The sequence below is a fragment of the Triturus cristatus genome, chromosome 4_2 (assembly GCF_964204655.1).
Source record: "Triturus cristatus chromosome 4_2, aTriCri1.1, whole genome shotgun sequence".
Classification (NCBI taxonomy): domain Eukaryota; kingdom Metazoa; phylum Chordata; class Amphibia; order Caudata; family Salamandridae; genus Triturus; species Triturus cristatus.
In genome coordinates this window covers 438,241,538-438,265,461 of record NC_140586.1, presented here as the reverse complement: position 1 = coordinate 438,265,461, position 23,924 = coordinate 438,241,538, and the positions used below count along the sequence as shown (strand labels likewise).

The following is a 23,924-nucleotide window of genomic DNA, read 5'->3' as shown; positions in this document are numbered from 1 at the left end:
TTCGACACGGTCTGCCACCGCACTCTAAAAACACGTCTCCAAGAAGCCGGAATCCAAGAGAAGGCCCTTGACTGGACCACGTCCTTCCTCTCCGGCAGAAGCCAGAGCGTCCGCCTCCCACCCTTCTGATCCGAAGCCACCAACATCATCTGCACTGTCCCCCAGGGCTCATCCCTCAGCCCAACGCTGTTCAACGTCTACATGGCCCCCCTCGCACAAGTGGCCTGACAGCACGACCTCAACATTATCTCCTACGTCGACGACACCCAGCTTATCCTCTCCCTCACCAAGGACCCGCACACCGCCAAAACTAACCTCCATGAGGGAATGAAGGCCGTTGCCGACTGGTTGAGGAGCAGCGGTCTGAAGCTGAACTCGGACAAGACGGAGGTCCTCATCCTCGGACCCACCCCCTCAGCCTGGGACGACTCCTGGTGGCCAACCACACTGGGAACAGCACCGACACCCACCGACCATGCACGCAACCTAGGATTCATCCTCGACTCCTCCCCCTCCATGTCGAAGCAGGTCAGTGTCATCTCCTCCTCCTGCTACAACACCCTCCGCATGCTCCGCAGGATCTACAAGTGGATCCCGACCGAAACCAGAAGAACAGTGACACAGGCCATCGTCAGCAGCAGGCTGGACTACGGCAACGCACTCTACTCAGGCATCCCAGCCAAACACCTGCGTCGACTACAACGCATCCAAAATGCCTCCGCCCGATTGATCCTCAACGTCCCCCGCTGCAGCCACATCACCCCGCACCTGAGAGACCTACACTGGCTACCCGTCAACAAGAGGATCACCTTCAAGCTCCTCACCCACGCACACAAAGGAGTCCACAACGCCGGACCGGCCTACCTGAACAGCAGACTCAGCTTCTACACCCCCACCCGCCAGCTCCGCTCCGCCAGCCTCGCCCTCGCCGCTGTCCCCCGCATCCAACGAAAGACCTCCGCCGGCAGATCTTTCTCCTACCTCGCTGCCAAGACCTGGAACACCCTCCCGACCCACCTACGGCAGACCCAAGACCTACTCACCTTCAGAATACTCCTCAAGACTTGGCTCTTCGAGCAGTAGCGGCACCCCCCCCCCCACCCTCAGCGCCTTGAGACCCTCACGGGTAAGTAGCGCGCTTTACAAATTCTTTGATTGATTGAGTGATTGAACTCCCACTGCAATTTTGGTTTTTAACTTTTTTCAAATCAGCCCTGTTTTAAGGAAATTTGGCTGCATAAAAAGTTATCTTTTACGTAAAGCAATCAGAGGTATGGTGGATGCTGGTCTTTCCTCCAGACAGTAATGCATGTTAGGGTTGGCTTGCCCTATGTGACAGAAGGATGACTGAGACTTCTAGGGCTGGGTCACGAAACATTTTTGACTGGTGTTATTTCATGTCCTTCATGACGTTAATGCAGTGCATGCTTAAAACACCTTTTACCTGAATTCTGGAGGTAGTTATGTGTAACAAGAGCATTTGTGCAAATTTGTTGGATGGCATTTTTGTTGTGGTGGTGTTGTGTTCTGTTTCTTTTTGTGTCTCTTATTGCAATGCGATTTTGTTGTGTTGTACTGCAGTGTTGTTGTGCTCTGTTTTGACTGCTTGTTATGTGCATCCTGCTACACTTCAAATGTTTTGTAATATTGCTTTGTGTATGTTATTCCATTATGCTCAGTTTTTTACCTTGGATATCTGAACAAATGCTGCTGTACCTCCAGTCAAAAGCAGCACACATCTTTAAAGTTCCTTCTAACAAACAACCCCTCACCACTGTCTAAAGTGGTAAGATGGCACTGCTCTAGGTCTTCAACTACTTACGAAACAGGTCACCCAAAACCATGGCATAGACAGTGTCTTAAGTTGGTGCTGCCAGGGCTCACTTTATGTGGTACAGCACTTAGAGCGAACGCGTGACTGCACTAATGTTCTCTTACTGACAGGGATGCTTCAACTATCTGATAAAGGATAACCCAGAAGAGAGCAGGTAAACCAGCTCTCTCTTCAGCTTCCACCTCACATCCAATGCAATTTTCCATTCCAGATCTACAGTCATCATGGGGGAGAGTTTGCGATGAAGTGAAGCCATGGATGTTTTCATACCACACAATATTGCAATTTCCACAGCTAAAATTTTAGTTCTTACAGGAGAAGAACTGCAGATAGGAAATGCAAGTTAGAAAATTAGCTATTGCGGGCAAAAGACTACAGCAAAAATGAAAGCATTTTCTCACAAAGAAAAACATAAAAAAGACAGCCCTGGCAACTCCGCTAATGGCGAAGACATTTCCGCCTGCCTGGCACAGACTCTAAGTAAGCCAGGTGGTCTTCAGCCAGGGGAGCGGAAGACATCCCTCCAATGACCTGGCGGACTAGAGGCTGCCTGCCAAATTCTATTCAAGCCCCTTAGGCTACAGCACAGAAGGCATCCAGCTGGAGAAAGCACTGAACTATTCCGACAACTTTATAGCAGGCTTCAGCTCCAGCCCCTGTGACCATTTCCATTCTCAAGAAATTATGAAAGTTATTTACTGATGTTTTGCATACGCATCTTTGTGGCATCATGTGACGAAAATAATTGCTCCAATTTACTTACCAGTAAAAAGCAACCATGCGCCACTTAGTAAATTTGGACCTACGTTTTAAATTAATTTTCCTAAGTCCCCAAAAAAGCAATACATTTCCGAAAAAAATGTAAACACCTATACTCAATGCATTTGACGCTTATCATAACTTTGATACAAACGCCCTGGTATCAGAGGCAGCTCCTCTGCAATGGCAGAGGAGCATCGCCCCACCGGCCAGAGCCATCAGCTGAAAAATAAAACAATATTTTATCATTGTTTTATTTTTCAGCTGCTGGTTCACCTAGCGTGTGTAGGGAGGGGCGGGGCCGGGGCCATTAGTGGGGGAGGAGGACTGATTGGTGCACTTTTAAGTGCACATGTGTGTTTGGCCGGCCTCCATAGGCCACCCAAACACACATGTGCACTTAGGTTTCTCCAACCCAGCTGTACTGCACAGCTGGGTTGAGAAACAGCGCAGTCTCTCTGTGCCTGAGCGGAGCATCAAGCCAGCCCGCTCAGGCCAATCCCTGCGCTGCTCTCATAGAATTAGAGCAATGCAGGGATCACACAGGGAGTCCGTGATGCTGTCCAAGTTTCTGCTGTGAGCAAGAAGCACAAGAACACCGACGCACGAGGCGGCCACCAGCTTAAGCAAAATCTCCTTTTTAGGCCTCGGCTAGCGTTGCAGCGCATGCGATGCTCGCTTTGTGAGGCATGCAGTATACACTATAGTGGGGAAGCTTCGTGCAAGCTCCGCCCACTCTCCGCCCATATTTCTTATTGGCCTATTTCCTCAATGCAGCCTTCCCATAGGTTTTATGCTTCTTAGTCCCGCCTCATGACGATCATGTCAGTTCAGTTCAAATACTTTATTCGACAAATTAATGTCATAAAAGTAAAAAATTCAAACAATCATATAGTACAATTACAAATAAAAATACAGGGTATCGTCTACCAGCTCATGCTGAATTACTAGACAGTTAAAAACAGAATTTCAAAGATAAAAACAGTGCATTTCTGAGCATAAAAAATACAAAATACGAGCGAGTTCTAAGGGAAATTATGCACAATACCTATCACATGATACATAAAGTGCTTAATGCATAGTGCAAATGTCGCATACAGATTAAAGTGCAAACATATCAAACAGTACAGTCATAGGATATACTGAGTGCAAACCGTCAAGCAAAGACAGGACCAAGGAAAGTACTATGTGCAATGTGCCGAGCATACAAAAGTACAAAACTAAAATTACAATATAACCTTTAAAAATCTAGACAGTCAGAAAGCAGAAGTCTATTTCTCATCTTTTTAGAACGTGTGGCTGAGACCAGAAAGCTGGCAATGTTAAAAATATCCCATGGTGTACTTAGTAACTGCAGGTAAAGTAATGCTGGTCTAACCTGCATGAAGCCCTTCCCTTTCAAGATTGGAATTAAATACTTATTCCGCATAGTGGAATAAAAGGGACAAAACATCATAAAATGAAGGGTATTCTGGGTAGAAAAATTATCACATTTGCAGGGTGTTGAAGACTCTGGGTTACTCCACTCCTGGAAATCGCCTAGCAGGAATGGAACTAGATTAAAACGGAACCTAGTTAAAAGCCAGCGATGGTATGGGATATTAACTAATATCACATAGGGTTCGATACAGATGTTAGTTTTTGTTAGAAAATGAGCCCTTACAAGTGGTTTCTGCAGCTCTGTAACCTCCCGTTCTGCAGACAATATCTTTATAAAGTTATTTTTTACCCATATAACATCCTCCTTCCGTATCTTTTCGGGGGATTCAAATAGCTCAGACCGTTCCAGCTTAGTTAGCCCGCTTTTAACATAGGTCAACCACTTAATTTTATTAGAGTTGTCCAAACGTACACAGTCACTTAGGATTTTATGGTTCAACGTTAATTCAGAAATTAACCACACTTTGAGCCAGCAGAGTAACGGAGCTAGGCTCAAAGTGTCTGAGATGTAACCAATTCCAAGTTCCTGGTGTATAGAAAAGACTGGTGTTGATTGTGGAACTGATAAAAGACTGCGTAAGAATTTATTTTCGGCTATTTGGATGCCTGGTTGATCCTTATAGCCCCAGATCGAAGAACCATAAGTTGCGATTGCGACGCACTTGGCGCTATATATTTTCAGTATGCTCTTAATTGGTCTTGCCCCCAAGCGTTTGGCAAACCCCATAAGTCCTATAGCAGAACGTGTGACAGAATTCTTTTTAATTTTCTGCTGCGGGATCCAGGAAAACTTCTCATCGAAGACTACCCCTAGGTAAGTAAAAGTGGAGACCGAGGTCACCTCTTGGCCATTACAAAAAAAGGGGTGGGGTTTACTTGTTTTACCACCAATTGACAAGATATGAGACTTACTATTATTCACAACTAGGTCCAACGATTTCATGTGGGCCCCAAACGCATCCAGTAGCCGCTGTAAAGCAACCGCAGTGCGGGCAATAAGGACCGCGTCATCCGCGTATAGGAGGACCGGGATGGAATAGTCTCCTACACGCGGAATATCCGGGGTTGCTGATAAGAGTGATCTGTCTAGGTCATTAATATAAAGGGTAAAAAGAACTGGTGCCAAAATACACCCTTGCCGAACACCACGGGCAGATCTAAAAGAACTTGTACATTTTCCATCACGTGAAATTCTGACCGAGGCGAAGAGATCCTGGTGAAGTTCGGACAAAAAATGCACCAGGGGAGGATCAAGACCTTTTTCTTAACCAGGTCAAAAGCTGAGGATAAGTCCATGAAAGCCAGTCTAATACAGCCTTCCTTCGCCACAGTATATTTGTTGATTAATAATGACAGGTTAAGGCACTGATCAATGGTACTTCTGTTTTTTCTAAAACCATATTGTAGGTCTGAAATAATGTTCTTATCAACAGCCCAGTCAGAAATTTTCATTAAAATTACTTTGCCTAAAATCTTCACGGAAGAATCGATCAAGGATATAGGTCTGTAGCGCCGCGGGTCCCCTCTCTGGCCTTTCTTAAAAATTGGAATAATTGTAGAACAGGACCATGATGCGGGGAACCCTAGGGAGCCAGAGACGTTAAAAACTTTGGCCAGGATCTTCGCCCAAAATTTAGGGTTTGATTTAAATACATCAGCCGGGACTAAATCAGGGCCAGGAGCCTTGTCACTAATAGATTCTCTTATAGCTTTCTCCACATCTGTTTCGCAGAACACAGGTGTAGTTCGTGACTCAACAAATGGGACGCTAGGACAGAGATCCAAATTCTCAGGAGAGGCGTATATTGCCTCAAAATGAGACAACCATTGAGCCTCAGTGATGTGGCAGTCCTGAATTTCATTGTCCAAACCGGAGAAAAAAGGAGTATTGATAATCCCCCAAAGTTTTGAGCTATCCCTGATGAAGTCTACAGATAGCAACGCGTGCCACGCCTCAGCCTTAATCTCGGATTTCCGCTTATAAGTTGCCAACTTATACTGTTTGCGTAGGACCGCTATCAGGGATCTATCTCGAGGTTTTGTTTTCAGCGCTTCGATTAATAGGCGATGGGCGAGAGAGCAGTTGCTGTCAAACCACTTAGGACCATGTGCTGGTCTCGATATATGTTTGACTGTGAGATCACTGGCAATTTGTTTACAAATACCCTCGAAAGCTCTAAATATTTCATTTTTTGAAGTCAATGGGTTATCGCAGATTGAAAAGTGCCCCTCGCATTTCATGCGAAGTTCGTTAAAAAAGATATCCGGGATCACCTTAGGCCACCTAAGCCGTCTCCCTTGGTCACAGGTGGATACAAAACAAGGTGCAGTTTGGGTCTTGTCACTAGATCGTTTACTGCAACATATATTGAGTTCCAGAATGACAGGGTTATGGTCGCTAAATGGCGATTCTCTTGCATTGTAAAAAACAACTTTATCCAATAGCCCTGGAGACAGGAAAAAGTAATCAATAATGGTATCTTCAGTATTGGATTTGAAAGTCGGGCACCGCTCAAGCTTATTAGCGAAGCCCGGTTCAAAAAGATCAGCATCAGACAGGAGGGACTCTAAGGCCTCCCCCTCCCCAGTGTGTTCAAAATGGGGCGATGAGGCATAATTATGGCCAAGATCATCAACAATGAGGCAATTTTGTTGGCAAGGATGAATATTAAAATCGCCCATGAGTATGACATAGAACGCAGTAGTTTGCGAAGCCCTATATTTTTCTAAAAACAAATTCAAATGAATCAAGTGTTGATGCCTAAAATTAACTTCCCCAGAATTATAAAAGTTCACCAAAAGTATCTTAGGTTGAGAGGTAGAGCAGATTTCAATTGCCAAACAGTTGAAAGAATCTACATGAATCCTATTAATAGGTCCCTGTATATTTGAAGATAAAAGTAACAAAAGCCCACCTTTTGCTCTACCGGCTACTGTAGCTTGAGCTGGGAGAAAAAAGGAGCTGAAACCATCCACCCAGAAATTCTCCTCCTTATCCCAAGATTCCTGGATGGCGATTATATCAAAAGATTTTAAAAACGCTAGCCACTGAGGATTATCTCTTTTACTTCTTAAGCCCGCAATGTTCTAGCTAACAGCTCTACAAATTGGGGCATTTACCACGCCAATGTCTATTTCCAAATTAATTGGACGGGGGCTAACAGATAGACAGTTGATACTCTCCAAGCCTAATCCCTCCAAATCATTGGGAGCAGAAGGAGGCAAAATTACATCTCGTTCCATATTAATTGTGCAGGGGGTAACAGATAGGCAATTATTATTCACGAGGCCTAGACCCTCCACATCATTGGAAACAGAGAGAGACGGTGTGGTGTCAGGTTCAAAGAGTCAATCATTTGAGTCCAACGTGTTTAAGAGAGAAAATCTATTAGTCAGTGGTAGGCCCACCTCCTCACCCCCTGACTGGGCAGTTATAGTATTAGAGGATAGAGAACCAACTCCTCCCGATCTATTTCTATGCCAATACTGGGGTGGATAAAACTTAATATTAGCATGTGGCCTGCTAGGGGTCACCCCCAGTTTTGGGGGAGGGTAAAAATAGCCCAATGGTACAGCCCTTATACCTTCTGAATTAAAGGCAGAAGTATCCCAAAACAACCTATCTGCTATGTCAGGTTTGTTAAAATTTACAATTATGCAGTCCCCTACAATATTTTTAGGCTGGTTGCCCACCCACGACAATCGTCTAGCCATAATAATGTGGTCTGAAATATCATGCGGACCGTACAATAGTGGTTACACCAATTTCTTGTTTTACGTAACAAACCATCTGTAGATTCCTGAACGGTGTGGTCAAGGGAGGGAACCCCAACAAGGACCGCAACAAGAGGGGTAGCTTCTGGGGGGAGATCAATCCTGTTACAGTTGTTAGAGGTAGAACTATTGTGTGACACAGGGCTCTCCCTTGTTACAGAACCCAAACCTCTAGGTTGCATTGGAACGGCGCCATGAGGGGCTATGGATACATTTTGCCTTATAATAGGGGAAGGAACCATCCTACCCTCCAAATTCATATGACCACCCAGCCCCGATGAATTCGACTGGACACATGTTTGAATAGACCCTCTGGTAACTGATCCAGTCACTACTGGTGTCGCATCGCTAGTGTTAGTAAACGGCGGACAGAGATTGTCTTTTAAGTGGGAATCCAAAATGGAGTGTAAATGATCACACTTTTTTTTAAGGTCAGCGACACAGCAGTTCATAGTGTCAATAATATCCTTTGCAATGGAGGACAGCATGGATTCAAGTCTTGTGCTAAAAATATACTCAATAAGGAGCCGTAAGGACTGCTGGGTAGAAACATCAATTCCTGGGAAAGTACTAATTGGACCAGCCTTAGGTCCTTTGCCACGCTTTACTGGATTTTTCTTTTGTGACCGTTTTACATGAGCCGGCCCAACCCTAGGGACCCCTAGACACAAGGGGCTATGATGTCTCTGTGGGCTGGTCTGGTCACCCAGGTTGTCCATAACAGGTACTGGAACATCCTGAGGTAGATCTGGTGCAATGATCACTACCTCGGGTTCCAAAGGGATAGGAGCCGCAACCAGATCCGCCAGCCCAACTCTGGGCACAACATCTGTGTTCAATCCTAGCTCTTTTTCGGCATTAGCGATTTCTTTATTCAAAGCACCCACAGCAGAGGTCAAATAAGAGATAATAGAGGGGGATTGTCTAGGTATTTTCGCTTTTAAACCCCCTTTATCGGCATCCCCCATGAGCTTACGCTTACCCATCTTAAGGCGTTAGAGGGGAGGCCCAGTCCAGTCTTCAACGGGCTTTGACGGGCGCGGACGGGCCCGCCCTTGGCCCGGGCTTTGCCCGGGCAGCGCCCGGGCACGCCCGCGCGCGTCCCGCGCTGCGAGAGGTCACTGCTGGTTAAATGGACCTCCGGTGCCCTCTGATGATGCTGGTAGAAGGCGCCTTGCAGGGAACTCTGGGAAGTGTAGTCCCTTCGCTACCCGGTACCGTTTCCCTCACGGCGGGAGCAGGGAGTCTTGTTGCCGTTAAGCCGTTCCCCTCACGGCAGTGGAAACTCAGGAAGTAATAGAAGGCAGCCCAAAAGGTAATAGTGCCGCAGTAGAGCGTCCCGCGCTGCGAGAGGTCACTGCTGGTTAAATGGACCTCCGGCGCCCTCTGATGATGCTGGTAGAAGGCGCCTTTCAGGGAACTCTGGGAAGTGTAGTCCCTTCGCTACCCGGTACCGTTTCCCTCACGGCGGGAGCAGGGAGTCTTGTTGCCGTTATGCCGTTCCCCTCACGGCAGTGGAAACTCAGGAAGTAATAGAAGGCAGCCCAAAAGGTAATAGTGCCACAGTAGAGCGTCCCGCGCTGCGAGAGGTCACTGCTGGTTAAATGGACCTCCGGCGCCCTCTGATGATGCTGGTAGAAGGCACCTTGCAGGGAACTCTGGGAAGTGTAGTCCCTTCGCTACCCGGTACCGTTTCCCTCACGGCGGGAGCAGGGAGTCTTGTTGCCGTTATGCCGTTCCCCTCACGGCAGTGGAAACTCAGGAAGTAATAGAAGGCAGCCCAAAAGGTAATAGTGCCGCACTAGAGCGTCGTCATTTGTATCCTGCAACGGCTATTGGTCCCTTTACTTCAGGCACTATTTTTTCCCTACCGCCCCCCCCTCTCCCGCAGTCCGTCATTCTCAGCCCCACCCACCCACTTTCTTCGCCTGTGCATAGCAAAGTTACTGCCCCTGGAGTATTGCCGCAGAACGAGCAGTGAAACGCACGCAGTCCCAGCCTTTCCATTTGCAGCTCGATGCTGTCTTCAGCATTGCCCACACTTTACAGTGCCCCTGGGGCACAAGCAGAGACCTACTTGAGTGCTTCTCTAACAGAACGCACTCTGCGGTCCACCCGGGGCACAAGCAGGCATCCATTTCGGCGTGCCGTTCTTGCAGGTAAACCCGGACCAGTCTGGCACAGCTGAAGGAAAAGGTTTTGAGCATCAACGGAGAAAAGGATGACTCGCACTTTGATGTAATACTTTTGATGGGCTTGTGTATGTTTTCTGAGAGAGATAAAGAAGGCCTATGGATTAAGGGCAGCCTTTTGAAACAGGAAACAGTAACGGACCAGTATCAAAAATCAGACAATAAATGTGAGCAGATATACATGGTAACAGGGCACGGAACAAGGACAGACTGTGGGGTAACATTTTTTAGGGCCCGGTCCCTTTTTTGATCTCAGTCCAACCCCTGCCAATCACCCCCTCCGCCCTCATGGTCTTGTTTCAGGAGTGGTACCAATGTCCAGGCGGTCGGCACCTCTCCTTCCCCCTCCTTAAACTTGGAAACTCCAGGTCCGGTTACTGGGTGGGCACACGGGTCGTGACGTAACTTCAGTCATGGCCTGGCTCATATTTTCTGCCCTCATGTGCTTTCACGAGTGCTGCCCTGCTCGTGGTAAGGTATCCAATGTTGAATGTCGAACCTGATCCCCCTCCTTAAACTTGGAAACTCCAGGGGTGATGGGGTCGCGGGTGTGGTCTCTTGACTGAGGAATACAAGTTCACTTGTCCGCCGCCTCTCATCACACAGCACGGCCATCGTCGATCCCCAGCGCCCTGCCGCTCTCTTCTAGGCGCATTATAAAAATGTGTTGAAAAATGGTGCCCCTACCAAGGCTTTATGTTTCATCCCCATGACTCCCGGAATGTTAGACGGGTCTTGGGACACAATGCGGCTACTAATGTCCCTGGTATCAACTGGTTATGCTGTGCTGCGCCAGGGTGTTACCAAACCCTACTGCATGGTAGCAATCTAGTGTTATGCCTGTTTGTGTTTCTATTTCAAAACACCTCTGCTTCCTGTATAGCTGTGGCACTGTTTACTTTAAGTTCACACAGCGCTTAGCTATGGTATGACAGTCTCTTGGTGGCCTGCACCATGGCTTCAGGCTCGGGCGCTGAGCGTTGTAGCAAGCCACAGAGAGCTGCAGTGTGTTCTCACCCTCCAATATAGTGAGGGCTGGGCTTGCAGTAGAACAATATATTTTTAACTCCCTCTGGGACTATAATGAGACTCTTGCTGCTGCTGCCGTTGCCCCATCTTGTGGAGAACAAAGCTCATCAACCCAGACTTCGGAATAGGCAATAAGTCAATCCGAATACGCAAATCCTTGTTTCTAAAGCAGCGTCTCAGCGTTTCAGTGAGCTATCCCGTGAACACATTCATTTATGCTGCAACTGAAAGATCTGTATAGAGTACTTTTGGTTTTCCGTGCACTGCCTTCTTTTATGCATGCCCTATAGTAACATTTATGTCTGCCATTCCATTCATTATAAAACTGAGGTTTTATTTGATCTGCTACGTGTTTGTGTGTTTATTTAAGCCAGTTTGCTAAAAACCGTGGGAATAATTGCTAGACCTTACCTTTTGACAGTATTTTTTTAGATAAATACTAAAGTGTCAGCCAGTCTCTACAGATGTCAGATGCGTTTACATTGTATGCATGTGTAAGTATGCATGTGGCATTTGTATAGCGCAAGCACCTAGTCAGATGACTGCAGACAAGGTTGGACTGGGATCAAAAATCAGCCCGGGCACACCAAAATAAAGTGGCCCACATTTGCGTATTGCCTTAACACAAAACACTGCTTCAGCGAAGTTGTATGAGAAGAAAGGGGGTGGGGGCATGGTATATTAACTTCACTTAGATGTTTTTTTAAATTACAGATCAGGGGTCAGTAAAATACCAGAATTGCTTTCTGCTTAGGGACTTTGGGGCATATTATCAAGAAACGGCGTTAAAATTATCGCCGCTTTAGCGGCAGAAAACTGCCGCTAAAGCGGCGATAATGGGCTTGATAATATGCCCTTGAGAATTCCTATAGAAGCCCAAGTTCTGGTGTCAACATGGGCTTCTATTGGAATTCTCTGCGGCATATTATCAAGGCCATTATCGCCGCTTTAGTGTCAGTTTTCTGCCGCTAAAGCGGCGATAATTTTAACGGCGTGCTTGATAATATGCCCCCTTCTTTTTTTAATTTTTCTGGCAACTGCCTCTATTTAACTTTTTCTTAATAGAGAACGACCAGCAAAGGTCAGTGAAATACCAGAATCACTTTAGCACTCTCTAAATTCCAGTCCATAGAAATTGTCTTCCACGAGCACCTGTAAACAATAATGTGTTTTCAAATCTTGCATTTCCAGTGATATGACCACCGAAGGGCCTGATTTTATATTAAAAACAGCTTTGGACTATACCATTTCCCGCTACAATGCAATATTTATCTCCCTGTGTTCCGATACCTGGCGTGTCCCGCAGTTTGATGCTTACTTTCTCGCCATGCTAAAGAACAGTAGATGTTTCAGCCCCCAGACTAATGTGCTGCATAGCTAAATACATAAAATGACCCAAAGGCGAGGCCAATTGCATTGCAAATGCTTGTTTTTAGTACTATCAAACCTTCCCCCTGCGCTACCCCCATACTCCATCCACCACTTTTTGTTTGTGCTGGCCACGACTGCCTGGTATTCAATTACCGCTTTTACCACATTTAGAGAACAATAAAACATGCCAGCCTCCTGAGGTGCTTAGCGTTAGAACCTCGTAGAACGTGCATTGTGAGCGCCACACTCCGTGTGGTATAGAGCTACTAAAAGACATGTTTAATGATCCTTTCCTTCCGATGTTGATCAGTACAAGTACTAAACAGGTGCATATCAGTTGTGATGATAAGATAGTTGCGGTCATCCATTTAGGTGGGGTAAAGCAAAGGGGTAATGCAAACGGTAACAGTGCAAGTGGCTCCAGTAAGAGGGAAAATTAGAGCATTTGACGGTCTATTCGCACACACGTGACCATGGTTACTTATAAAAGAAACAGGTTGTGATTTTTAGCAGTGTGAGTTTTTGACAAAGAGCCATGGGCATTCCAAGATAACAGCTTAAAAATGGTTCCTACTGGCACCAGTTGTACCATATGTTTTTTCAACATATTGCACAGATCTGAAGTAGATTCCAGTTATCGCTTGAAACTGGTTAAGTGTCTAATGATGGGCGTGGATTGCTTTTTTTAAACAATTTTTCACTCTGAAAGACACAAAGACTTGTATCAACTAATGGAACGCAGAGGGCCTCATTAATGAAAAGTAAAGTATTGCTGCGAGAAAACAGCGATGCGTCACTTTTCATTGTGTCCTCCTTGCAACACCAATGATGCGTCTGTTTACAGTATGACGCATCATGTCACAAGGAGTTACAGATATGTCAGTATTTATGACGTATCTGTAGGCATTGCTGGAGTGTGTCACAAAAGTGACGCAACTCCAGCAATGGGTCATTACACATGGGCAAGTCCTTTGTGAAATGTGCTTGCGTTAGTCTTACAACTGCCATGAGGCAGGCGTAAGATACTGACGCGTCCTAGAAGTGGCGCAGTGAGATCCAATAGATTTCACTGCGTCACTTCTACGACCCTTTTTTGCGCCGGGTCGCCCCTCCTGCATACATTATACCTGGTGCAGGTATAATGTGGCGCAGGGGTTTACAAAGTGATGCATCTAGGTAGATGCGTCACTTTTGTAAATATGGTGCAACAAGGCTCACTTTTACGCCGCTGGTGCGTCACAAAAAGTGACGCACCGGCGGCACAAAAGTGACTCAAGGGCTCATAAATAAGCGCCCTCAAACTGGGTGCATCATGCACAGTTCGGGCCAATACACTCCATTGACCAAAAAAAGTAGTCACGTACACATGAGGTTGAAGTTTGTGCCTGTGCAGGAGAATGTGTCGGAGAGAGACACTGAGCAGAGAGTGGTCCTATCTCTGATAGTGTGCATGGGGTATCCTGAGTGAGCAGTGGCGCCCCTCAGGCCCTACGGGTGGGTTCAGTGCAATCAATCAATCAAAAGTTATTCAAATACAAGTTGTATCCATTTAAGTGCAATGCATAATAATTAAATACATACTATAAGAAATATCAAAAAGGCAATACATACATAAAAACCTACAAATAATTAAATTACAATACCCTGTTAAAAGTACATGTAGTGCAAAGTCCAGAGTTAAAACTATTCGACAATCCATGCAGTATATATAGTATGACGAGCTCTTACGGCTACTTTCAAAATAGAGCCCAAATGGGTAGTTACCTCCTCTCCTGCCAGAAAAAAGAACATATTTAATGTATCTCTCAGATTATTAAAACCTTGTTTTCTTAAAACAGAGATCAGAGAATACTTTGAATACATAACCTTGAATCCACAAAAAAAACTGAAATGTAGCATTATTTGCCCTGAGTTTCCATCAATCATACTGGGTGCGCCATGCACAGTTCTGGGCCAATGCACTCCATCGACGAGAAAAAGCAGCCACATGTGCACATGCTGTTAAAGTTTGCGCCTGTGCAGGAGAATGTGTAGGGCAGAGAGACTGAGCATAGGGGTCCTATCTCTGATAGTGTGCATGGGGTATCCTGAGCACGCAATGGCGCCATCAGGACCTATAGGTGGGTGCAGTACTAGATGGCACTCACTAAGCTCCCTTCAAGTATCAGTTTGTCGTGTCACTATGTGTGATCCTAACATGTCTCCAACTGCATCGTCAGCGCCTGCTCTTATGCACCCTCATCAAGAAACAGGCCATGAATCCCTTCAAAAAACAGGAAGGGTGTCAAGGTCAGATCAGAAGACCAATCATGCATCCTACTAAGGCAGAGTTCTTCAATCTGTGGGGCGTGACACCATCCTAAGGGGGGCGCGCACTCCACTCTAATCTTACCTTTGTTCCCAGCATTGTCGCAAGTCTTCTTGGAGAACTCCCGTATGTTTGGAGGGGGGAGGGAGGAAAAATTGATGGGGCACGACCTGCCCATGCTTTTGTTATGTTAACTGTCCCAGGAGGGGGTTAATTCACGGAATTTAAATGCTTCAGCTGCAGTGAGAGGCAGGAAGTCTCCTCTGCTAAAACCGAAAGCAAACGAACAGACAGTCCGGTTCCTTCGCATTCAATATCATAGCAGAGGAGACTCCTTGCCTCCCACTGCAGCTAAAATGATAGTCTGTTTGTTTGCTTTCAGTTTAAGCAGAGGAGAGTCCTGCCTACCACTGCAGCTGAAACACTTCAGCTATATGAATTAACCCCCTCCTGGGAGGGTTATCTCTTCCCAGAAAGGAGACAAAGTTTATTTTAAAATTACACAGGCAGGCGCGCAAAATGCCAGCCAGCCATGTGTAGTTTAAACAGCCTCCAAACTGCTTGTCTTGACACTAAATATGGATATAATAAAGAAGCATGTATTAATTTGAAATGTTACTTTTTTGTCTTTGTTCCCTTTTATTATCAGTCATGGTTTATTCAGGCAGCCCTAGAACACAAGTAAAAGTTATTTCTATTTTTATTTGCTGTTCAAAGTATGCACAGACAAGTACTGACAATACAGCTTTTGGTGACTACTTATTTTTGTACCGCCTGGGACATCAAAATAATGAGCTGGCAACCCAAATCACAAGACTGGGGGTTTGTTGCAAGATCAGCACATTATTTATTTCCTCCACCCTGATCCCTGATTACTGCCATAATAGCAATAGTTTAACACATTTGAAACCCTACACTGCCGTCAATAACATTCTGAGTCACTTAAAGTGTCTGGGAATGCACCTTGCATTCTGACAACTCGCTCCTCATTCTCGCCCTTCACTTTCACGCTCACCCTGCACTCATAGCGATCACAATGCACTCACACTGATCCCGATGCACTGACACCATTCACCCGCTCACCCTGCACTCACAGTGACCACACTGCACTTATGCCTCTCACCATGAACTCACACCGTTCTTCTTCCACTTACCCTGTGGTCACATGAGCACACCGCTCACTCTGCACTCACAGTGATCACTCTGCACTCACAATGCTCTTGCGCTGTTCACCGTGTACCTCACCCTACAGTCACACGAGCACACTACTCAAACTGCACTCATGGGACACTTCACTCACCTGTCCCCCTCACTGCTCAATCTGCAATCTCACTCAAATAAGCCCACCACTAACCATACATTCATTCGTCCCATCCTGCACATACATCCACACCCAAATTCATATGGTCACCTCACTCACCCTGCAGTTACTCCTCTTACCCTACTCTCACACTGTCGCATGGCTCACCGTGCACTCATATGAGCACTCCTGCCACCCACACAGTGCAGAGGTTTAATGTGCCTGCTAAAAAGAACGTGTACCATGCAGATCATTGAACTGAGTGTGAGTAAACAATGAGTAGCGCTATAAAAAAATGAAATGTTTGCCAGAAAGGTGCTATAGAGAGATGAGGTGGATAGTTGGTGAGTAGTAGTGAGGAAATTCATGGAGAAGGAGGAAATGTGGGAGGGGCACCAAAAAAGACTGTTGCACTGTGTGCAACAAGTGCTAGGGCCAGCCTTGTCTGGGAGTGTTAGCCCCCACCCGAAGTTCAGGTCTAGTTGCGCCCCTGTACACGAGTATGGGCAGGTCATGCCCCATCATGGTTTTCGTCCTAAATTACAAAAGGACACATTTACATGTACTGCAATCCAGCCTTCCAGGGGGCCCCTTGATAGAGACAGCTCTGTTTTTGCCCTGATGGCCTGGAATAATTCCTAAACAGATTCTTTTAAATACCGTTTTGTTTCATTTCTTTTTAATGTGATTGATGTAAGGAGTCTATTACTATTTGCAGAGAAATGTGTTTGTTTCATGCATCAACCATAAAAAAGTTTATTTTAGATCCAAGCGGGTCCTCACATATGAGAAATTGGAGGATATCACAGATATTATTTGCTGTAAAATTAGTGGGCTGCTGCTTTGTTACAACAGGGAAAACCCATAACTATCTCTGAATATTAGATGTAAACGCTTTTAGAAATTCGACCATAGTGCCTGTGCACCATTAGTAGCCTGGCTAAAGAGGGAATGGCAGAGCTGAAAGTAAATCATTTAAACTCAAAGCTGTATTGAACAGAGGCCCCCAAAATAGTTTTCGCCGAGGGCACCCAAAATCCAACATGTCCCTGCCACCACGAAATCTGTCAGACAACATTGCTCTGAAGTAAAATAGACAACATCATTCATTCATTATTAGTTCTATTTTTTTTAAACATAAGCCCGACATGTCCTTAACTCCCACTGCTTCGGGCAAGCAACTTATTGTACCACTAAGGAATTCTCAATTAGGTGTTCGTTCAACACCCTCTCAGTGGACTTGTAAATGTAAATGTAAATTTCCGGTCCATAACAGGTTGGTGGGCAATGGTCCCAATATAATGCTGCCTAAAACGTTTGTTAATGATTTCTAGAGAAGATTTGTTTCTCGTGTACCAGCTCTGAGCAAGAGAGTGCTCGAAAAATCTGACAACACTGTTTCCCTTATAGTCCCTGTTTTGGATGAAAATGTCTGCAGAACATTCAGCTTTGAGAGAAACTGCTATCAAAACTCTCTTGCCTTTCAGCTCGTCCTATTTATGTGAGATTGGGTTCTCAGCACTTGTCGTATTAAAGACTAAGTACCGTTCAAGACTGGATGTGGAGTTCTGTTAGCTCTTGATACTTGCACAATTGTCACTATTGCCTTTGCCTCGTGTAAAGTAACGTTTGCTTTTGTAACATGCTCACTTGTAATTTTTCTCCTCATGTATCATCACTGTTCCTATTGTGAAGTGCTCTGACACCTTCGGGTAAAGTCCGCGCTATATAAAAACGCATTAAATAAAATAAATAAACCTGAGAATGGCAATAGCAAAAATCCATCCACAGATTGACTGTCTCTGTGGCGAAAAACAGTCTGTCATATGTAAAACAAAGCATCCAAGTAAAAACAATTTGTGCACATTTTATCTTGGAAAATTATGTTTTTAGCTGTGTAATAAGCCTCTGTCATTTCACCACACCCACTCACAAACCTGCACTTTACTAAACACTCTTATTGTGTTGAACATTATTTGCTGGATAAGGCCCGGGATATGCATGTGACGGTCGATTATGTAGTGTACCAGGTTCCAGAAATTTCTGTCAGGTGGTGGGGGGCTCAACATCTAACAAAATTGAGTTGGGGGGCTCAACCTACAAAAGTTTGAAGACCTCTGTACTAAGGGGTGCCCTTGAGGGGGTGGTTGGCGGAATGCTAAGTATGGGTTATATCCCAGTTGGCACATATGCAAGAAGTCCCCTGGAGCTCTTGCCTAAGCGCATGTTTCATTGGGGCCGTATGCCCATAAGCAATGAAAATGGGAATGTCTATAATATCTGAGTACAGCGCAAGTAGGACAGATATCTGTGAGAGGTATTGCATAGAAGGAACAGAAGTCTAATTTGACACGTGGAGTCCAATACCCCAAAAACGACATTCTTCAACTGTATACAGTATACATCGTTTTTTGCTGGGCAGGAGGGGCTTCCACCAGGTTGCAAGGGCCATTGCACTGAGAGTTTGCTATAAACATGCCCCAAACAACCAGAAGGTGGTTTTGCAAGAAAATCGGAGACCCTTGCTGCCCATACGCCGTTAAACATGTTTTCTCAGGATAAAATTGTTGTCATTCTTACAGCATGCATATAAGAACAATTCTGAAATCAAACAGGTTCCTCTCATGAGGATGTTAAAATAATGTAACATTCTTCCGAAAGCTGTCTCATCAGTGACTTATTTGAGGAATGCGCAAAGCCAGCACCTTCATTCTTTTCAAGGGGTTGTTCATCTCCCGCTGCAGTGAGGCTGCTCTCCCGGCTAAGAAGGTCTGGAAAGCCGTTGCTAACAAACGCTCATATTTTTCCAGGAGGAACTTATCATCCGGGGGATAAATTCGCCTGTGGGAAAAGAACAGCAGGCCTTAGAGGAAAGGGTACACAATGGGCATGCATAGATGCAATTAACAACATCACGAACCAGAAATGTTTCACGTGTGAAAATGCCGATTTCTCCCTTGAATGTTAGTTAGGAAAGCTGTAGAATCCATTCTTAATCCCAGAGCTGATAGCCACCAATTGTGTATTATAGTGTTCTGCGTGGATGTTCATGTTACCCCGTGACCTCTACAGTCTCAGGGTGCATGACGCTGCCTGCTTCTTGGATACTCACTCTCAGGCCAAAATACAGCATCAGTGACTACTAAGACATGCCCTACATTTAGTGCAGAGCGGATTGAAACACCTCATGGCAGGTGAAGAGGTGAAGAGGAAGATTGTGAGTATTTTATTCAACGATGGGAGGCCGGGAAGGAAGAGAAAGATCCTGCTTCTACTTCATTCATATTGGAAAGGAGGACAACTCAGCAAATTGCTAAGTGGGGAGCATGAGCATCATGCTTATATCATGATTTCTTGTGTCTGTTTTGGGGGTCTAAAAAGGCAATTGTAGGTTACAGGACACAGCTGACGTAGGGCCTGATTCAGAGTATAGCACATAGGGGGGCACTCTGTCCCAAACGTCATGGACACTGTCCACCAAACTCTATTGTAAGTGAGAGAGCCATAAGCTTTACGTCAGTCGTACCCCAATTGGTTCCTTCAATGGAAACCTTAATCTAACGGCCTGACTTAGGGATGGCCATCAGAGAGGTGACATCACACTACCCTCCATATTTAGGGCAGACTGCCTGATGTAAAAGTTACTTCGGTAATGATGTATCTGTAAGAGACATAGCTTAGATATAGATTCCTTGCCTTAAAATTATCCCCAAGCGTCAGACTGGATCTGGAGAATTTTTCTTAGCAGTACCCCTGCACATCAGTAGGTGGCGTCGGTCGACTCCGCATCCATCGTCAGCATCGCGGTCGCCGGGATGACGTCAGTTCTGACACGACTTTCCATGCCAGAAGCCATGTCATGAAAGACACTGACCACTGGTGCGCCACAACTAGGGCCTTGTAAGGGAGTCCCTATCCCTAGAAGTCAGTTCACAGAGCAGTGAGGATGGGTGGGGTGGTAAAGAATCTATAACTAAACTATGTCTCTTGCAGATACATCATTACCGAACGTAAGTAACTTTTACATCTGAAAGAGAAAGTTAGTTATAGATTCCTTACCTTAGAATAGATATCCCAGCAATACAATCCACGGAGCATGGTCTGCGAACCAAGTTGACACTAGAAAGTCCTGGAGAACAGAAAGGGCAAAATAGCTGTCTATCCGCACTTTCCTGTACAGGCAGTAATGTCTGCTGAATGTGTGCATAGATGCCCACGTTGTCACCGGGCAGATGTGAAGGAGTAAGACTCCGCGTGACAATGCAGTAGTTGCTGCCGTAGCCCTAGTGGAATGAGCACGCAGCCCCACTGAAGGCTCCTTTTTCGCTAAAACCTAACACATTTTTATACATATGACAACCCATTGGGAGATAGTACGCTTTTGGACAGTCCGGCCTTTCTTGGCACCCGCATAGCCAACGAGGAGTTGATCGTCCACCCGGAAATCTTTAGTGCGGTCCAGATAGAAAGACAGCACACGTTTTGGGTCCAGACGGTGGAGTCTCTCCTCCTCCTTGGAAGGGTGCGGAGGTGGGAAAAAGGTTGGCAGAGTAATACTTTGTCCTATGTGAAAAGGTGTAACTACTTTAGAAAGGAACAAGGGTCTCGTCCTGATCATAACTTTGTCTGGATGCACAGAGAAGAAAGGGGTTTAGACGAAAGAGCCTGAAGCTAACTCACTCTTCGAGCAGAGGTGGTGGCAAAAAGAAAGACAGTTTTCAGAGAGAGAAGCCTGAGAGGACAGTTGTGAAGAGGCTCGAAAGGAGCGCACATAAGTTATGTCAAGACAAGATTCAAATCCCACTGGGGAATAAAGAAAGGAGATGGGGGAAAAGATGAATAATGCCCTTAAAGAATCTATTTACCCTAGGGGACTTGAATAAAGAGGGCTGATCTGGTAGCCGAAGGAAAGCAGAAATGGCTGCTAGATAGCCTTTTAGAGTGCCCAGAGCAGAGCCCTGCTGAGCCATAGAAAGAATGAACAAGAGAAACTTAGAAAGAGGGGCAGAGAGGGGATCCACAGCCTTTGCTGTGCACCATGCCACAAACTTGTTCCATCGACGGGCATATGCCATCTTAGTGGAGGGACACCTGGCTGCCAAGATGATGTTACAGACTTCGGATGGAAGGTCAAAAGCTGTCAACTGTTGCCGCTCAATCTCCACACAAGGAGGTAGAGGCAGGACAGGTTCGAGTGGAAACCGTTCCCTGTTGCTGCAACAGAAGATCCTCATGAAGGGGAAGTCTGATCGGAGGATCGAATTCCTTGCTCAGAAGCTCAGGGTACCAGACTCTTCGTGCCCAGTCCGGAGCCACCAGAATGACTCGGGCCCAGTCGCGCTTGATCTTCTTCAGCACTCGGGTGGCAGTGGTACAGGCGGAAAGGCGTAGAGGAGGCCGCAGTTCCAGTCACGGCGAAAAGTGTCGACGAGCGAGTGCCAACTTGGAAACTCTAACATGCAGAACTGTTGACATTGTGCATTGTCTGCAGTGGTGAACAGATCTAACCAAGGCTCTCTCCACCGCTGAAAGAGACCTTGCACCACCTCTGAGTGATGAAGCCATTCGTGATCCACCAGGCACCAACGTCGGAGTTCGTCCGCCCTGGCATTCAGAGAACCTGCTAGGTGTTGAACCACCAGGGTCATGCCCTGATGTTCCAGGCATGTCCAAAGGAGAAGAGACTCTTGACATAGGGTCCACGTCCCTACCCTGCCCTGTTTATTGCAGTACCACATGGCAGTGGTGTTGTCTGAGAACACTTGCACTACTTTCCCCTTGAGGGAGGGAAGGAATGCCTTCAGTGTCAGGCGAATTGCCTGAAGCTCCAACAGGTTGATATGGAACACGGACTCCGCTGGAGATTAGACTGCTCTGAGAGGGATCTGCCTCTGACCCAATCCTGGTCCCTTAACCACCACTGCAGTTGTTGTGCAGTTCCCTCCGAGATGTGGACGTGGTCAGAAATATTCCCCTGATGCTTCGCCCACTGGACCTTCAGGTCCCACTGCAGGGTCCGCATATGCCACCTGGCATGATCCACCAGCAGGATGCAGGATGGTATGAGGCCCAGCAGCCTCAGGGTCGTTTTTACCGAATAGAGGCTGAAACATCGGTATCATAGCCCGAATATTCCAGACTTACTACTCGGGAGGATAGACCCGAAACTGCACCGTGTCCAGTACCGCTCCAATGAAAGGTTGCGACTGAGAGGGAGTCAGGTGTGACTTTGCACATTTACAGTGAACCCCAGTGAGTGCAGGAGGTCAGCCGTAGTCTGGAGGTGGAAGACGACAGCCTGGGGCATGCCTGCCTTCAACAGCCTGTCGTCGAGATAGGGGAAGACTGGAACCCCTGATCTGCGCAGATGAGCTGCGACCACTGCCATCACCTTGATGAACACCCGAGGGGTACTGGTAAGGCCAAAGGGTAGCACAGTGAACTGAAAAAGCTTGTGGCCTACCGTGAACTGTAGGTGGCGTCTGTGGGCGGGCAGGACGGGGATATAGAAATAGGCGCCTGGCAAGTCCAATGTCACCACCCAGTCTCCAGGGTCGAGTGCAGATAGGACCTGAGCCAACGTGAGCATTTTGAACTTCTCCTTCCAGAGGAAGCGGTTGAGGGCCCTGAGGTCTAGGATAGGATGCAGGCCTTTGTCCTTCTAGGGCACCAGAAAGTAGCGTGAATAGCAACCACGACCCACTTCTCGCGTAGGGACCTTCTTGATAGCGCCGTTGGCCAAGAGAGTGGAAACTTCCTGGCGGAGAAGCTCCAAATGATCCTCTGACATGTGACCGAAAGACGGGGGCATGGGGGAAGGAGTAGTCTTGAAGGGGAGGGAGGAGCCCCATTGGACCATCTACACAACCCACCTGTCTGACGTGATTGGATTGCCTGTGGGGGAGATGATGGTAAATCCTGCCACCCACTGGCTGTTAATGACCCTGAAAGGTCAGACTAGGAAGGTTTGGAGGCTGCTGCGGGGGGGGGGGGGGGGGACTGGCCCGCACACGCTTGCTCCCAGACTCACAAGAGCCAGAGGCTAGACTGGTCCGGATGAGGTGGGGTGCCCCTTCCATAGTCATGAAAGGGGAAAAAGGCATATTGCGGTGGACAGGAAGATGCAGCGAGGCCCAAGGATGTTGCCGCAGCTCAAGAATCCTTGATGCGCTCCAGTGCCGAGTCTGCCATATCACCAAAAAGGCAACAGACATCGAAGGGAAAGTCCAGAAAGGTTGCTTGGACATCCTGTGAAAAGCAGATGTTCTCAACCAGGCATAATGCCGCAGGGCTAATGACGTGGCAATCATTCTGCCCAGGGAGTCGGTAGTATCCAGTCCAAGTTGAATCGTGAATTTAGCTGCATCTCTCCCATTTACCACCTCTTGGGAGAGAACGACCAGGGCCTCCTCTGGGCACTGAGACAGCACTTGCACAAGCGTATCCCAGATTGTATGAGAGGATTGGCCCAAGAGGCACACGGTATTTACGGACCACAGTGCCAAGCTGGAGGAAGAGAACACGTGAAGAGAACACGCGCTTCCCAAGATAATCCAGCTTATTGGATTCCCTGTCTGGGGGAGCAGCAGGGAATGTGCCCTTGGAGGAAGAGGCTTGGACCACCAAGCTCACGGGGGTAGGGTGTTGGGTGAGGAAAATGAGGTTGCCCCAGGACGAGTGGTGGCGGCAGGTAATCGTCCGTTCCACAGAAGCCCCTGTGCTTGGCTTGGACCAGGTGCTCAGTTGGAAATCAGGGGGGGCCTCGTTGAAGGGCAGGAGGGGTTCAGAGGAGGTCGCCGCAGAGTGAAGCACCTGTCAGGAGGTTAGACCTGACCGCCACTGAAGGGAGCTCTAGGCCCAAGGATTCGGCTGCCCTTCGCACCACCACACCCCTCCTCAGTAGCCACTGTAGGGGGA

General features: G+C 46.8%; 1 protein-coding gene across 1 annotated transcript in view; it reads right to left on the bottom strand.

The window, feature by feature from the left end:
• The window catches only part of TTLL7 (tubulin tyrosine ligase like 7), a 925,222-nt gene that overhangs the window by 453,108 nt on the left and 448,190 nt on the right, over window positions 1-23,924 (bottom strand). The window contains exon 15 of the mRNA XM_085600119.1: window positions 18,713-18,848. Within this exon, the coding sequence (XP_085456245.1) occupies window positions 18,713-18,848 (136 nt within the window). The remainder of the gene's footprint in view (window positions 1-18,712; window positions 18,849-23,924) is intronic.